Source organism: Stegostoma tigrinum, chromosome 3 (genome assembly GCF_030684315.1).
Source record: "Stegostoma tigrinum isolate sSteTig4 chromosome 3, sSteTig4.hap1, whole genome shotgun sequence".
Lineage (NCBI taxonomy): Eukaryota > Metazoa > Chordata > Chondrichthyes > Orectolobiformes > Stegostomatidae > Stegostoma > Stegostoma tigrinum.
The window spans coordinates 57,221,471-57,238,228 of NC_081356.1; the positions used below are offsets into that span (position 1 = coordinate 57,221,471).

Below are 16,758 nucleotides of genomic sequence, written 5' to 3' on the forward strand. Positions count from 1 at the left end.
AAGCTGACTAATAAAACCATTAAAAAATTAGCAAGCCTTGGAGAAGCATAAAGTTAAAATAATTATACATCTAAAGAAGAAAATTTGATAAACTTGGACATTAACTTGGATGGATAACATTAGAAGGAGCAGTAACTGATGGAACTAAAAAAAGAAAGCAGTGGCAGAGCAGGGTTGAGGCTAGGAGTGGGAGCAACTCAGTGGCCAGAAATTATGTCAGACTGGAGTTGGGATCACTGCAGAGAGAAAGGAGCAGCAGAATCCAAGTTTAAGTTATGAGAAGAGGCTGGATAGGCTTTCCTGTTCCTCTGACGCTGCTTGGCCTGCTGTGTTCATCCAGCTTCATACCGTGTTATCTCAGATTCTCCAGCATCGGCAGTTCCTACTATCTCTGGATAGGCTGGGGCTTTTTTGCCTGGGGTGTGGGAGGTTGACGGATGACTTAATAGAGGTTTATAAAATCATAATATGCAAAAATGAGGAGACTAGCCAAGGTCTTTTCCTTAGGGTAGAGGATTTCAAAACTAGAGGGTATAGGTTTAAGGTGAAAGGGGAACCATTTAAAAGGAACCTGACGGGCAACAATTTCACAGACAGTGGTGCATTTATTGAACGAACTGTTACAGGACGTGGTAGATGCAGGTACAGTTACAATGTTTAAAAAAAACATTTGGACAGGTATATGAATTGGAAAGGTTGAGAGAGCTATGGGCCAAATGCAGGCAAATGGGATAGTTTAGTTTGGGAAACCTGGTCAGCATGGGATGAGTTGGACTGAAGGGTCTGTTTCCATGTTATATGACTCTATAAGCTTTAGATCAAGTGTAAATATTGAGATAAGGATCTTAGATAAGGAATAGACTAAGTAGATTGTGTATTTTAAAATAAAATTTAGTTTTCCAAGTTTTATATCTAATTTATTTAGGAAATAATTTAACATAACGACTTGTAAAGGCACTTCAAGTCCTGTAAGAGTTCTGTCTCCTTAGCTAAGGAAACACACTGGCATAGGAGGCAATCCAGAGAAAGTTCATTTGGCTGATAGCAAGTGTGAAAGGGCTCTCTTATGATTATTTCATGCATTGTACATTTTTGCTGTCATGCTATTGGATCATTTTCATGTTGTAAAGACCAGGCTTGTAACACAGTGGAGGTCGACCCTCTCTGATAACTAAAACAGAAGCACCCAGAGAAGCTCGCCTAGCCGCATAAGTTTTTAAAGGAAGTGTAAGAAGTGCTATAACTTGCCTCTGAGCCTCCAATCTATTATAAAGGGGAGGTTAAATGAAATGAACTGATGACAGTCACTCTACAATCAAAGAGTAACCATTGACTTACCTAACTCTAACAGTGCACAAATTAACAGAACTACTAACAAACCAAACAATTCCCCCTTCAATACTAACTGTTCCCAACTAAAAGAAAATTCTAGTGTATGCTGTTTCAATAAATACAAATCCACTTACAGAAATCAAATTAGTGAAAAAACAAACTGTAGTCTCTCAATATTACAGCCGGGATACGTCTTCTGGAATGTTCTGTGCCTTCTCTGCCATTCTTCAGTCAGTAGCACATTTCTCCATCGAATTCCTGTGTCAGAAATATTAGCTAACAGTGGCGCTGTGCTTTAGTCAAATCATGGTTTTCTGAGAGCTTAGAGAATTCTGTGACAGCTAGTGATTTTCTCTTTCGGGGTACTGACTGTTAACTCTAACAGGTAGTAGTTGCTCTCACATCAATTTTCAAATGCCTCTTCTTTCATACCCTTGATGACCTATTAATTTCTTACAGTAGAATTGGTCCTAGGTTTGTCAAAACTATCAGATCAAATTGAATTGGTTTTTAGATTTTAGGTGCCTGATTTAAAGTAATTAGCTGATCTTCAAACTGGCTGCATTAACAATAAAACAAACCACTGCCTAGGTTTTTGATCACACAGCTTTTTGATACAAGAGCTACTGTGCACCTGCCCATTATTTAAAATCTCCCAACCTAGAAAAACACATCTTTTAAAGGGGCCAAACACTCTTCTCTCCTTTCACTTTACAAACATCAAATTCTAACATCCTGCCTTCCAAACCACAAATACTCTGCCCAACTTCGCAACAGACTATAATATTAAGATCTGTGCCATTGCTCCTCTGATTACAACTGTTTTGTCTTTAGAATGTAGGACTATAAAAATAGTCTTAAAGTGGTCCCTAGAGTCAAATTGCCAATGTAGGGAATTCTCATACAGGAAAACATTCTGGATCCAAGGCAATGAATTCCATGAATGGTCATCAGCCATAATTGTTACAACACCTGTACGGAAACCATAAGCCCAAAATAACCAAATTTACAGAATGCCCCCAAATGGTGAAATTACCACAAGAATCCATCTTTGTAGATCTTATAGTGCCTAATGTAAACATGAAACACAAAGATAAAGTACCAGAAAAGCAGGTCTGGAAGCATCTAAAGAAGGAGAAGGAGCGTTATTATTTCAACTCCACCCTTTGTTAGAACTTTGATGAAGCAACAGAATGTTTTACAAAGAACGTCAGAGAGTGGAGCAAAACTTCCTCATGGTGGATATGCCTGAGAGATGTGGCAGCATATTACAAAAATATAAACAAAGAACTGCGGATGCTGTCAGAAGGGTCTGTTCTGACAAAGGGTCATTTGACTTGAAATGTTAACTCTGCTTCTCTCTTTATAGACGTAGCCAGACTTGCAGTTTCTTTAGCATTCTCCAGTCCGAATTCCAGATTTCCAGCACCCACAGTTATTTTGATTTTTTTAAAGTCAAATATGAAACTGGCAAATGTTACTTCAAATGAAAAGGAACATTTCACTATAATTGGTTGATGAAGTAACAGAATGTTTTACACAACTCCAAGTATACATATCACTCTCAATGCAAATACGTAAGACAGTGCAATCACTCAGAGTTACAAACTAAATCAATTTGGATGCTTGTGGATGTGGTGCCAATCAAGTGGCTGTTTTGTTCTTCATGGTATCAAGCTTCTTGAGTGTTGTTGGAATTGCACTTGTCCAAGTAAGTGGGAAGTACTCCATCATACCCCCAACTTCTATAGTGGGTTAACAGGCTTTGGGAATTCAAGATGAGAGTTACTCGGTCCAGTGTTCCAATCCTCTAACATATTCTTGTAGCTGCTGTGCTTATGCAGCGAGAGTAGTTGAGTTTCTTCATAATGGTAACTCCCAGGATGCTGAGTGGGGGATTCAGTGAGGGTAACGTTGCTGAATGTAAAGGGCATCGTCTCTTATTGTCTCTTAGTAGAAATGGAAATCACCCGGCATTTGTGTTGCATGAATGTAGTTTGTCATCTGTCACTCAAACCTACATATTATCCAGATCTTGTTACATTTGAACATGGACTGCTTCAGCATCTGAGGAATCATGAATGGTGCTGAACATTGCATATTAATCTGCAAACATCCCCACATGATCTTATGATTGAGGGGAGGTCATTGACGAAACAGCTGAAAATGGTCAGGCAGATGAAAATGGTTGGATGCCCAGCAGCTGAGATGACTGACCTCCAAAAGACACAATTATCTTCCTGAATGTCAGGTATAACTCCAATCAGTGGAGAGTTTGCTCCAATTACCACCAATCTATCACAAAGCAAGACAAATTCAACCCTCTCAAATACTACCTAGACTACTTCTGATCGTCAGTAAAGGGATAGAAGGAGTCCTCAACAACGTTATCAAGCTGCACCTGCTCAGCAATACCCTGCTCACTGATGGCTAGTTTGAGTCTGCCATAGCCATGCAGCTCCTGACCTCATTACAGCCTTGGTTCAAACATGGACAAAAATAGCTGAATTCCAGAGGTGAGGTGAGAGTGATGGACCTTTACATCAAGGCAGCATTCATCCAAGTGTGGCATCAAGATTTCCTAGCAAAATTAGAATCAATAGGTATCACAGGGCAAACTCTGCAATGGTTGGAATCTAAGTTGCCACATAGGAAGATGGTTGTGGGTTCAAGTTCAATCATCTCAGCTGCAGCTGCAGAAGTTCCAGTGTCCAGGTCCAACCTCTTCATTTGCTTCATCCACGACCTTCCGTTCATCATAAGGTCAGAAATGAGGATATTTAACACTGATTGACAATATTCAACACCATGTACTACCCCTTCAGAAACTGAAGCAGTCCATGTTTAAATGCAGAGATAACAAGGTGTAGAGCTGGATGAACACAGCAGGCCAAGCAGTATCAGAGCAGCAGGAAGGCTGACGGTCCGGGCCTAGACCCTTCTTCAGAAATTGGGGGGGGATCTGAAATAAATAGGGAGAGTGGGGGAGGCGGATAGAAGATGGATAGAGAAGAAGATACTTCATCACTGGATCTCTCACTATCAACACTGTGGGTGTAACTTTTGACCAGAGTTCAACCGGACTTGCCACAAGTGCAGGTCAGATAATAATGTGACGAATAACTCATCTCCCGACTCCCCATCTACAAGTCACTAATCACGACTGTGATGGAACACTCCCCACTTGCTTGAATGGGTACAGCTCCAAAAATACTCAAGAATTTTGACACTATTCAGGACAAAACCCGAATGATTGGCACCACACCCACAAACATCCACTCCATTCACCAACAATATAGGAGTCACGGAGTGTGTTATCTACAAGCCCCTTACACAGCACCTTCCAAATTCACACCCATTTCCACCTCGAATGTCAAGGGTAGCAGATACATAGGAACACTGCCACCTACAAGTTACCCTCCAATTTACTCAACATCATGACTTTGAAATATGTCGTCATTCCTTCGTTGTTGCTGGGTCAAAATCTTGAAATTCCCTCTCTAACAGCATTGAGAGTCTGGTAAAATACATAAACTACAGCAGTTTATCAACTTCTTTTCAACAGGGACTAGGAACAGCATTCATGCTCACATCCCATGAATGAATAAATTTTAAAATAAAAGAAGTTGCCTTAGAAATACTGAAAGCATTAGTCATCACACTTCAAGGTTGTACAGACCGTGGAATAGTTGCTATGGATTGGAGGGTAGCTAATGTAACCTCGCCATTTAAAAAAAAAAGTGAACAGAAAACAGGAAACTGTAGACATGTCAGCCTGATATTGGTAATGGGAATAAATCTAGAGTCCATTATAAAAGATTTACTGGCTGAACACTTGGAGAACAGTGACAAGAAGAGACAAAGCAGGCAAAGATTTGTGAAAGGGAAATCATGCTTCATAAATCTATTAGAATTTTGTACAATTAAAAAGAGTAAGCCAAAAGAATGTAGTTAATTTGGAATTCAGAAGGCTTTCGTCTAGGTCCCACATGAGAGATTAGCATGCAAAATTGAAGCGCATGTGTTTGGGAGTAGTACATTGATGTGTATAGAGAAGTAGCTGGCAGACATGAAACAAAGATGATGATGTTTCTTCCTTCCCTGAGTGGCAGTCATGACCAGTGGAGTACCATGGGTATCAGCACTTGGGGGGACACCAGCTATTCATAATACATACTTTTAAAATATATCCATAAGGGAACTAAATGTAACATCTCCAGATTTGCAGACAAAACAAAGCTGGGTGGGAGGATGAACTGAAGAGGATGAAGAGATGTTTAAGTATGATTCGGACAAGTTGAGTAAGTGGGTAATTGACCCTTATCTGAATGGCAATGAATTGGGAAAGGAGGAGGTATTACAAGACCTGGGAGTCCTCGTACACAACTTGTTGACAATAAACATTCAGATGCAGCAGTCAACGAACGCAAATGGTAAGTTGACCTTCATAGTGAAAGAATTCACGTACGCGAGGTAGAGGTCCTGCTGCAATTACATAGAGTCTTGGTAAGGCTGCACTTGGGAGCGTTGTGTACAGTTTTGATCTGCTTTCAGAGGAAGGATGTTCTGGTGACAGTGACAGTGCAACCAAGGTTATCAAACTGATTCCTGGGATAACAGGGCTAATGTATGATTGAAGACTGTATCCGATGGGACTATGTTCACTGGATTTTAAAAAGATGAGGAGATCTCATAGAAACCTGTAAAATTTCAACAGGAGAAGGCAGGCTAAAGGATGCTCCCAATGACTCAGGAATCTAGGGATCTAGTTTAAGGAGATAGAGTAGGCTATTTAGGACTGAGATGAGGAGAAATTTCTTCACTCAAAGAGTGTGAGCCTTTGGAATTTTCTGCCACAGAAAGGCCAAAACTTTGAGTGTTTTCAAGGAATTAGCTAACCATTCTTAGGGCTAAAGAGACCAAAGAGTTTTGGGAGAAGGTGGGAATGGGAGTCCGAATTAGATGATCAGTCACACTTCTCATGAATGACTAGCAGGCTCAAAAGTGCCAAATGGCCTATTCTAGTTTCTACTTTTATGTTTCTATTGATATTAATTCATATCTCCTTAATACAGCTTACACATTAAGCTATTCTTAAAGGAAAAGATATCCCAAATAACTAAAAAGAAATTAATAATGTGGCAAACAATGGCACCCCAAGATCGATTACCCATGACGGATAATGGGGTAATAGAACACAGGTCATGCTTGATACACCAGAGACATAGGAACGCAGTTCTCAAGTCAGTTCAGAGTTTTAGGGCCAATTATTATTTCTTGTCTATTTCATCCTGTTAATTACAGGCTAGCGTAGTGTATACTAAAGCATTTACTACATCATTCCTGCTTCTGAAACTACAATGTCAGGGCTCATACCAAAACACTATCATAGCTTGGCTTCCCCCATTTGGTCATTGGATTCTGAAATCAACACCTTGGTTGCACTCACACAGTATTATCATCAAGGCTAACCAGGAAACAGGAATATGTTGGCAGTCCATGCAGAGAAAACCAATTGCAACACCTTGGGTGTCGACTGGTCTGTTTCTGTGTTGTAAAGTTCCGCAAATATGTTCCAAATATCACCTGCTTGTATGCTGTTTTAGTAAATTAATATTGCACGGTATGGATAATTTTGTCAACACTGTAAAATGAGCCTCACTAAGTGTTTTGTCTGTATGAAACAGGCACGTGTGTCACGTTTTCCACCCATCAAATTAATAAGATATAACAAAAATATTCTGAGTAAATAACCAAACAGCAAAAACATCCCTTTAAAGTGAAGTGTTTCTGAATGGCCTATGGACAAGGAAAGATGCTACTAATGTATTCCTTTCTTATGTAAACTCTGGTCCACAACATTATCACAAAAACATAAGTAAATGCTCATCCTAAGCTATGTTGTGGCTGTATGATTGATAAATATGTACTAAGCAATCTAACACCTGGACTGGTAAGCTAAATATTAGTTCTGTTTATTTCACTCTTCATATTCAGCAACCAATGTGACAGGAAAACACAACAGCATAATCTCACACAGCACGTTCCAAGCTAGACTGTGTACATGTTTTACATCCTGTTTGCTTGCTCATTAGCATAGTTCCCCCTTCATAGTATATGGCTACATGCAGGTATAAAACTGCTTAATCAGCACATAAATGCACGGACTCCACATGTTACTCGGGCTACCTATTCCCCCAGAGAAGACTTATTACTTGGGTATTCTCCACTTGTAGATACATTGGTATCTGGCATATTGTTGGAGAGCCGACTGTTTTCATGGCAAATTTCACTCAGTGTGTTTACCTTTGGATGTGTTCTATGCACAACTGAAATGCTGGATGCTATATGTTCACACTTGATTTCAGTTTTGTGACCTCACACGAGCCACACTTACCGCACACTCTAGACTATTCTGCGGGGGAGCAGGTAACCCGAGTGAGATGCAGAGTCCATGCAATTACAGGCTGATTAAGCAGTTTCATACATGCATGTAGTCAAATGCCAGAAGACCATAAGTGGTGGGAGCAGATGTAGGCTCGATGTGGAACGTAGCAGACGTAGAATGTTCAGCCCACTGAGTCAGCTTTACCTTTCAATTAGGTCATGTATTTTCCTTACTGATTAAAAATCTGTCTCTCTCAACCTTGAATTTTCTTAATGGTCAGACTCAATAGCTCTGTGATAAAGAATCCCACAGATTAGTAAACTCTGGTGGGAGGTGGCCACAGTCACAGAGATAATGAGTGTGAAGTACTGCAGAGTAGATGGCCGCACAAACACTTGCTGAGTGGAGAAGGTAATTGACCCTCTTCCCATACTGTTTCGCAATCCTCCAGACAGCTAAGACACCACCAAACCAGATGTCAACTTCAGACTAGACTGCTGAATCTGGTGTTGTTACCTACTCTGTTAGGCCTGGGGTAAGATGATGTCCACTTTGGTACCATCCTTTTAGGGTGAAAGTTTGGGTTAAATATGAATTTATTTCAAGTTAAAGTGAAATTAAATGAAGTGAGTTAATATTGAAGTTAAACTAAATGAAGTTAGAAGTAAATGTTGCAATGAATTTATATTTTATATTGAATACTTGTACCTAAGGAGTTAAACAAAGAAATGGTTTGTTTAATTAAAGTTTGAGGAAACGCCCTGTACTTTGTCTGTCACACAGGGGAAGAATACCTGAGAGAAAGGTTTGCGTACTTTCTGGTAACAAAGCCAAATCACATTAGGACTGCATGGCTGATCACGGTATCTACCTCGAGTGTTCTGGCACTCAGTTAACTAAAAGAACAGCACTTCAAACATATTTTCAGTCAATTAGAGTTTAACCAATCCAAGAGGACCCTTCTTCAAAATAGATGTTGTGAATTAGAAAAGGGAAAGTAACTGGTAAGCAAAATCATCTACAAAATCATTTTTCCTTCAAGACGATTCTGACTAGCTGGAACAGTTAACATTACTTATAAGTAAAAATCAAATGACATTCAATCTAAAAGCAGACGTGATGGCATATGTGAATGAAAATATGAGAAACAGCAAACGGAGAGGAAGGCAGAAAAAGCAAAATAGAAGACAGGATGAAGGTAACTTCACAATTTTTAAACGTATTCATTGCTTTCTAAATGTATGATAGTAGGTGGTTATGAAAACAGTAATAAAGACATCCTAGACATCTAATATGCTTTACTGTTGCATTACTAGAATTCATTACAGTACCACAGTAGGTGAAGTGGAAACACCTTTAAAACAAAACCTCAGAGCAAGAATTATATCCTGGAAACTATTGTTAGCTTTTAGAAATTTACAAGTGCTTACAACATGTTTTTCTTCTAAGTTTTATTTTTGTATGTTTGTTTTAAATATGTACGTAAACACAGTACCTGATCCTTCTCCAAGAACTTTATCAAGTCCCTGTATGCAACTGTGTGTTTATGTTTAATGACCAGCTCATACCAACGATGACGGACCTGTGAAATAATCCAAGATTTTATATAATTTAGGTGGGATTTATCAAAGATAAGTCAAGCATATACAATGCGATGTTAGTAAAACACAAGTCACAATTAACTTCAATACCTAGGAGCAATTGAACACGTTGCAATAATAAACAGAAAAAAAACTGGTGCAGGATTACATTTTCATGGTCAGCATCGATACTTTATTGCATATTGTACTGCACATGAAGATATCCAGCAGGTTAACAGATACAGCATTACATGAGAGACATAGATAAGGTGAATAGCAAAGGTCTTTTCCCTAGGAGAGTCCAAAACTAGAAGATATAAGTTTGAGGTAGAGGGGAAATATTTAAAAAGGATCTGAGGGTCAACCTTTTCACACAGAGGGTGGTGCACACACAGAATGAACTGAGAGAGGAAGTGGTAGGGGCAGGTACAATTACAGCAATTAAAGGATATTCAGAAGGACATAGACAGGAAAGATATGAGGGATATGGGCCAAACACAGGCAAATGGGACTAATTTAGTTTGGGAAAGCTGATCTGCATGGACGAATTGGGCTGAAGGGTCTGTTCCTGTGCTGTGTGACTCTGAGTTTAGAGTAGGATGCATATTAGCTGTCAAAATGTCAATTAGCTGTACTAAAGCAGTAGCAGGCAGCTGATTAGAAATTTTAAAGCCTTTACTCAAGGCTCCATTCATGTATGATTTCACAAATTGTTGTAACACATGACAATTAGGAAATAAATTGATTCAATTCCTGTGATGTCAAGAAATGGCTGAAGGCACTAGATACTGAAAAGCTAATGGACACTGACAACATTCCATCAATAGTACTACAGGCTTGTTCTGCACCTCTAGACAAACTAATGCAGTACAGCTACAGCAATGGTACCAATGTACTCCATTGGCTGGAGTCTTGTCTAGCATGAGCAAAGTTAGTTGTGGTTGTTGAAGGTCAATAATGTCAGACCGAGAACATTACAGCATGAGCTCCTCAGAGTAAATGTTTTCTACTAACTTGTCCAGAGATGTTATTTCGCTCCTCTGTAGCAGGTGGAACTTGAATTTGGGCCTCCTTGTTTAGAGTAAGAGATACTGACTCTGCACCACATAAGCCCTCGAGCTCCTCACGTAGGTTCCGAGACCGAATCACCTTCAGTTGATTCCTTCTATCTTGCTGTCAGAAGCAGGGATCCTTGTCGATGACTGCACAGGGATCAGCATCATTCGCAACTCCTCGGATACTGAAGCTGTCCGTGCCCAAACTCAGCGAGATCTGGACTATACCCACATTTCTGCTGACATGTGGCAAGTAACATTTATGCCACCCAAGTTCTAGGCAATGGTCATCTCCAACAAGAGAGATTCTAACCATTACTTCTTGATGTTTAATGTCATTACATCACTGAATCCCCCATTACGAACATTCTAAGGATTACCCTTAACCAGAAGTTGAACTAGACCAGCCATATAAATATTGTAGCTGCAAGAGCAGATCGGAACCTAGGAATTTGGTGGCAATTAACTCATCTCCTGTCTCCACAGAACCTGACCTGCGAGGCACAAGTCAAGAGTCAGATGGAATACGTGTCACTTGCATGTATGTGTACTGTATGTTCAAAAAGTTTGATCCATGCAGAACAAAACAACCCACTTGACTGGTATCCCATTCACCACCTTCAACATTAACTGTCTTCAACACTGGCACATAGTGGAAGCACTGCATATTATCTTTATGATGCAGTGCAGCAACTCTCTACACCTCCTTTGATAACACCAGCCAAATCCACAATCTCTAACAACCAGAGAGATAAAGGCAGGAGGTGCATGTGAAAACCCACATTTAAAACCCCTGAAAGCCACAGACCCGGCAGTTCCTTCAATGTCACTGGGATAAACTACTGGAATAAACTACTGGAAATTCCTTCCTAAAAGCACTGTAGATGTACCCCTACATTACATGAACTACAGTAATTCAAGAAAACAGGTCACTGTCCTTCTCTAATGGCCCTGTCTCATAAACAAACAAGAAAACAGAATGTTTTAAGGTCTCCAACAGTCCAATCAGTGATTTAGAGTTTAGCTCAGGTGCATTCATATAATGTTTATTTTAGCTGCTGTATCATTGGATTATAGCCAATTGAGATGATTTTATAAATGAAAAAATTCATATCAAGAATCTAATATTGACTGTAACTTTTCAAATTCTTCAAACACCTTTAAAAACCTATTTGGTTTCCTTAATTTTTTCTCTTTTCTCCTTCAAAACCAGTAAAAATGTGGGACTGTACTGTATCTTTAAGAGGTGTGTTTTGTCCTGTGTACCCTGCAGAGGGATGTTGTCACACTACTGCCAAAATATTTCCTTCAGACAGGCAGTTAATAAACAGCTTTGAGCTCTCCCTTGGTGTTTTCTTTTAAATTGAGGCAAAAGAATCATGAATGAAGTCAGGTTCACGCAGACCAGAAGACTTCAGTTTTGTTCTTGGTTAGTTGAACAAGTTTTTGCTGGCTGCTGGAGCTGAAAGCTTGACCTTTCAGCTGCTAGTGATGTCTGAAACAGAAAGGCTTCCTCTTAAAAACCAAGAGGGACAGATTTTTGTTGGTGTTTCTTTCTACTGGGTTGTTCAGTATTTCTATTAGTTTTCTTTTTCTTTCAAATATATTTGCAGTATTTTTCTTTTATTGCTGTGTATTACTGTGCTTTTAGTTCATATTGTTTTTAAATATCTTTCTATTGCAGAGGGAGTTGGGATACCATGTTGCGGCTGTACTGGACATTGGGGAGACCATTTTTAAAATACTGTGTACAATTCTGGTCAACCTACTAGATAAAGGATATTATTAAATTGGAGATAATTCATAAAAGATTTACAAGGATGTTGCCAGGAGCGGGAAGTTTGAGTTATAAGGACAGGTTGGGACTCTTTTCACTAGACCGTGTGAGGTTGAGGGGGGTGATCTTAAAGAGGTTTATAAAATCATGAGGGGCATTGATAAGGTGAGAAGAGAAAGATTTAAAAAGGGATTTGAGGGGAAATTTCTTCATACACAGGGTGGTTTGTACTTAGAATTATCTGCCCCAGGAAGTGATCGCACAGTTACAACATTTAAAAGGCATTTGGACAAGTACATGGATAAGGAAGGTTTAGAGGGATATAGACTAATTGCAGGCAAGTACGACTACTTTAGTTTGGGAAACTTGGTTGGCATAGATGTGTTGAACTGAAGGGTCTGTTTTCATGCGGTATGACTCCATGACCGGAGGGAACAGCGTGTGAGAATAATAAATGCATCGCCAAATGGTCTTTGCCAATGGTGTGTTTATGGGATATTGCTTATATTGGAACTGTTGATTAGTGGTTAAGTAATACATTACTTTGTGAAGTATTTCAAAAGAGTAAAGTTATGCCAATTCTTCTTTTTGTTGTTTTTAAACTGCATTGTAAGAATAAAGTGTGTTTTGGTTAAAGCTTAGTGGTGGACCAATCAAAACATATCTGGCACAGAATGCCTTACACTTGTCTTCTAAAAAATATTACATTTAGGATCTGGTCTGGACCATAACAGAAGGATGGTGATCGGGACAGCTATCAAAAACAAAAACAGAAATTACTGGAAAAGGTCAGTAGTTCTGGCAGCATTCGTTGAGTGAAATCAGCATTAACATTGTGGGTCCAGCGACCCTTCCTCAGAACTGAGAGTAGCTAGGAAATTGTTGGTTTACATGCAGCAGATTGGGTGGGGTGAGTGCGCGCATGGGCTAAAGAGTAAACAGTAGTTGAGGATAGAGCACAAAGAGAGTGAAGGACAGTTGGACAGACAAAGTTGTGGATAACGATCTGGCCAGGAGGGTGAATAGCTATTAATGGAGACTGTTAGTGGCTAATTCTGTCAGCCTATTTTTCCATTGTTTAATTCGAATTCTAATGCTATGAACAAAACAGCACTTGCTGCACGGAACAGAGTGACAATATGCTCTGAAAGCGTTCTATTAAGTGAAGGAATACACACTTGGACATCACAGGCCCAGTCACAGCTCCTGGGAATGACATACGTATGCCATAGTTTACATTGCACTCTGTGCAAACCATTGTTAAGAACTTCAGGATAGCAGTTAATGCAGGTGACAGGGGTGTCAGCCAGCAGCTTGATAGCTATCAAGAGTTCCCAGAGCTTCCTCTCCAGAAGACTGAACATACTAAATTAATGCCTATTAAGAACTGCCAGTCAGAGGTCAGCAGGTATAAATGCTGGCACCAGCAACATGGAAGCTGCGTATTCTCCCAGGAATGCCACCCACAGAGACCCCAGATCAATTACTGTTTCCAGCCAAAGATCTGCAAGGGCAAGATGTGGTGGTCATGTTGTGAGTCTCATGAGAAGATATAACTGGAGGAGTAGATCATTTCAACCCTCCAGTCTGATCCGCCAGTCAATAAGATCATCATACGACTCTCCTTTTCTTTAAATATTCTTTTTTTACTTTTGAATCAAAATCCATACAATAAGCAACAGTAAAATGACACACCTGGACAAACATTTGAAAATCTGAATGGCCACAAACTTTACACAATTAGGAATGAACAATAAATGCTGTGATTGTCAACAGTGCCCACATCACATGAACAAATCAAAAGTACAGTCGGTCAATGGTTAGCACTGCTGCCTCACAGCACCAGGGACCCAGGTTCAATTCCACCTTTGGGCAACCGTGTGGAGTTTGCAGATTCTCCTTGTGTCTGCGCTGGGTTTCCTCTGGGTGCTCCGGTTTCCTCTCACAGTCCAAAGATATGCAGGGTAGGTGGACTGGCTGTGCTAAATTCCCCATAATGTCCAGGATGTTTAGGTTAGGTGGGTTAGACATGGGGAAATGCAGGGATAGGGGAATGGGTCTGGGTGGGATGCTCTTCAGAGAGGCAGTGTAGATTTGTTGGGCCAAATGGCCTGTTTCCACACTATAGGGATTCTATGATTTATATTCACATGCAAGTTGCTGGCACTCAGTGCACACACAGGGTGTCTGAGGGAAAACAAGCTAAGTAAACCAGATGGTTGATCAAAAGGATTACCATAAATTTTTGAGGCAAGTGGAACGTTACAAGAAAGAACAACTGGAGTTCACCAGTCCGGAAATGGTTGAAAAAAGATGCAAGGGGCAATCAGAACATGAAGCAAGACAGACATTTATTTTGATAAACATGTATAATGTACGAATGGTGACAGAAAGCTAAAAGTTAAAGCTAAAGCAGACTATGATTCTTACTGAACACAATGCTAAACAGGCCTAGCAGAAATCAACAAACCAAATACATATAGAAGCAAACACACACACCCACACGTGTATGTAAATGTAGAAGATTTTCCAACAGCAGAATTTGTTATAAAATAGGAATTAAACTGTAGAAGTTCTGAGCTCACCCATAAGAGGAAACACCCTGAGTTCATCTAGGTGGCCCATTCACAATCTTACACACTTCAATCAAGTCACCCTCACTTTTCAAAACTCTCGTGGAAACAAACCTAATGTGTCCAGTATATTCGCCTCGTCTGTCAAAATAACAAGATGTAGCTCCTATTCCCAAAGATTCCTGTAACCTCTGAACTCCAAATGATCCACAATACTCAAATGGTTACACTACAAATGATCTTTGCAACTGAGAGGTAGTTGAGGCAGAGTTGGTTCAGCTCCTTGATCTGGTTCTATTATTGAAGTAGATCAGGGCTGAACTGTGCCTCAGGTCCATCTACCAAATGTTGATCCATATCTCTCAAAACATTTACCCAATAAAAGTCTGAGATAACAAGGTATAGAGCTGGAAGAACACCGCAGGCCAAGCAGCATCACAGAAGTTGATTTTCTCAAAAAAAAAATCAATCGACCAAGCATCCATAATTTTGTGGAAGTTTTCTAGATCTCTACTTTTCATAACGTTGAGAAGCAATTTTACTCCTGGCTGCCTGACTGTTAATTTACGTTTGCGTCCTATTATTCTGGATAGATAATGAAATAAAACAGGTTCCAAGGACAGAAGGAAACCCTGTGATCAGGTAAAGATGTGGGCTTTATTTGAATACTGTAGCTTCCATGCTTTACTAGATTTCATATGCCCAAAAGTGTACTGTAGTTTAAAGGTCATTGGTGTATCAGTAATCCAGACACCCAGACTAATAACGCAAGGAATAAAGTTATCCTTCCATATCAATTTGAGAGCCTGAATTTGGTAGCAGCGTAAATTCAAAATGTACGCAAATGGTGAAAGAAATGTTTAAGGTAAGAGCAGTGCATGGCTTTCAGTGGGAAATCCATGTCCAGTGATGGTGCCTTTGATCAGACACCAAGAGCAGTATCTTACATTTCTTGACTAGTCCAAATCATGTCATTATTTTTGGAAGGATTTCTACCTTGAGCCCAAGCAAATTTTCTTACTGTATCTAATCAAACTTTCCCAATTAACTAACTACCCTTCTCCTACGGCATCCCCCAAATCCGATCGCAGCTCCACCTTTCTCGGAACAACCTGGAATCCATCCACATACCTTGTGCCCATACCATCTTTAAAAGCAATGTTAGTCCAACATTGTCCTGCAATGTTCCCGAGATTTGCCAAAGATATTGCAGACAGGAGAAAATCAGCTCCCCATCACTGCTGCTGCGTCAAAATTCTGAAATTCCTTCCCTAAGAACATCGTGGGTCAACCTACAGCACACTGATTGCAGCAGCTCAAGAAAGTCACTCATCATCAACAAGGAAAGGGTAATAAGTGCTGGCCAGTTGGCAACACCCAAAAGTGTATGAAAGTTTTTTAAAATAATCATGGTTTTGCAGGGATCTGGAGGTCCTGGTGGATGACATATTGCTTAGGCCATATTCCCTCTTCCACCAGGTAAGAATGACAGATTTTCTCTCCTGCAGGACATTTGTGAACCAGATTGAGTTTTAATGGTAACTGACAACTGTTTCCATTGAATTACATTTTTATTCCTGCATATTACTGATTTCAAATTTCACCATCTGCCACGATGGGATTTCAACTACTGGTCAGGGGCTCTGGATTCCTAATCCAGTGATTTTACCTCAGCACCACGGTCACTTCTTATTTTATTTCTATAATTTAAGATAACATGAGACATCTGTACTCCTGAAAACAACATCACTGCATTAACACTTTTTAACAGTTTCAAGTAGACCATAACTTTCAAAGTACTATTAAGAAACGTAAGACTTTGAACAATATCAAATAAAGCTTTCGAACAAGTTAGATAGAAATTTATTTTCTCTCTGCCAACAGACTGCAGGACTCCATAAACCCTTCTTCCCCCATTAGGTTTAGAAACAAGGGAGTTGATTATTTACAGAGCATTCTAACTTGGCTGGCTTAAATGAATATACAGCTGCCCTTTTAAGCTCTGTGAACTTCATTTTTCCCTCTGGCATAGTTTATCAAGCGTTGACAAAAA

The 16,758-nt window shown here is 39.8% G+C and overlaps 1 protein-coding gene across 7 annotated transcripts in view; it reads right to left on the reverse strand.

The window, feature by feature from the left end:
* aopep (aminopeptidase O (putative)) overlaps nt 1-16,758 on the reverse strand; it is a 326,113-nt gene that overhangs the window by 15,331 nt on the left and 294,024 nt on the right. For 6 of the 7 annotated variants that reach the window (XM_048525180.1, XM_059644617.1, XM_059644619.1 and 3 more), the window contains one exon: nt 9,216-9,302. In XM_048525180.1, coding sequence (XP_048381137.1) covers nt 9,216-9,302 — 87 coding nt within the window. Of the gene's footprint in view, nt 1-9,215; nt 9,303-16,758 lie in introns of those variants that run through there. The other variant, XM_059644621.1, reaches the window with a different exon arrangement.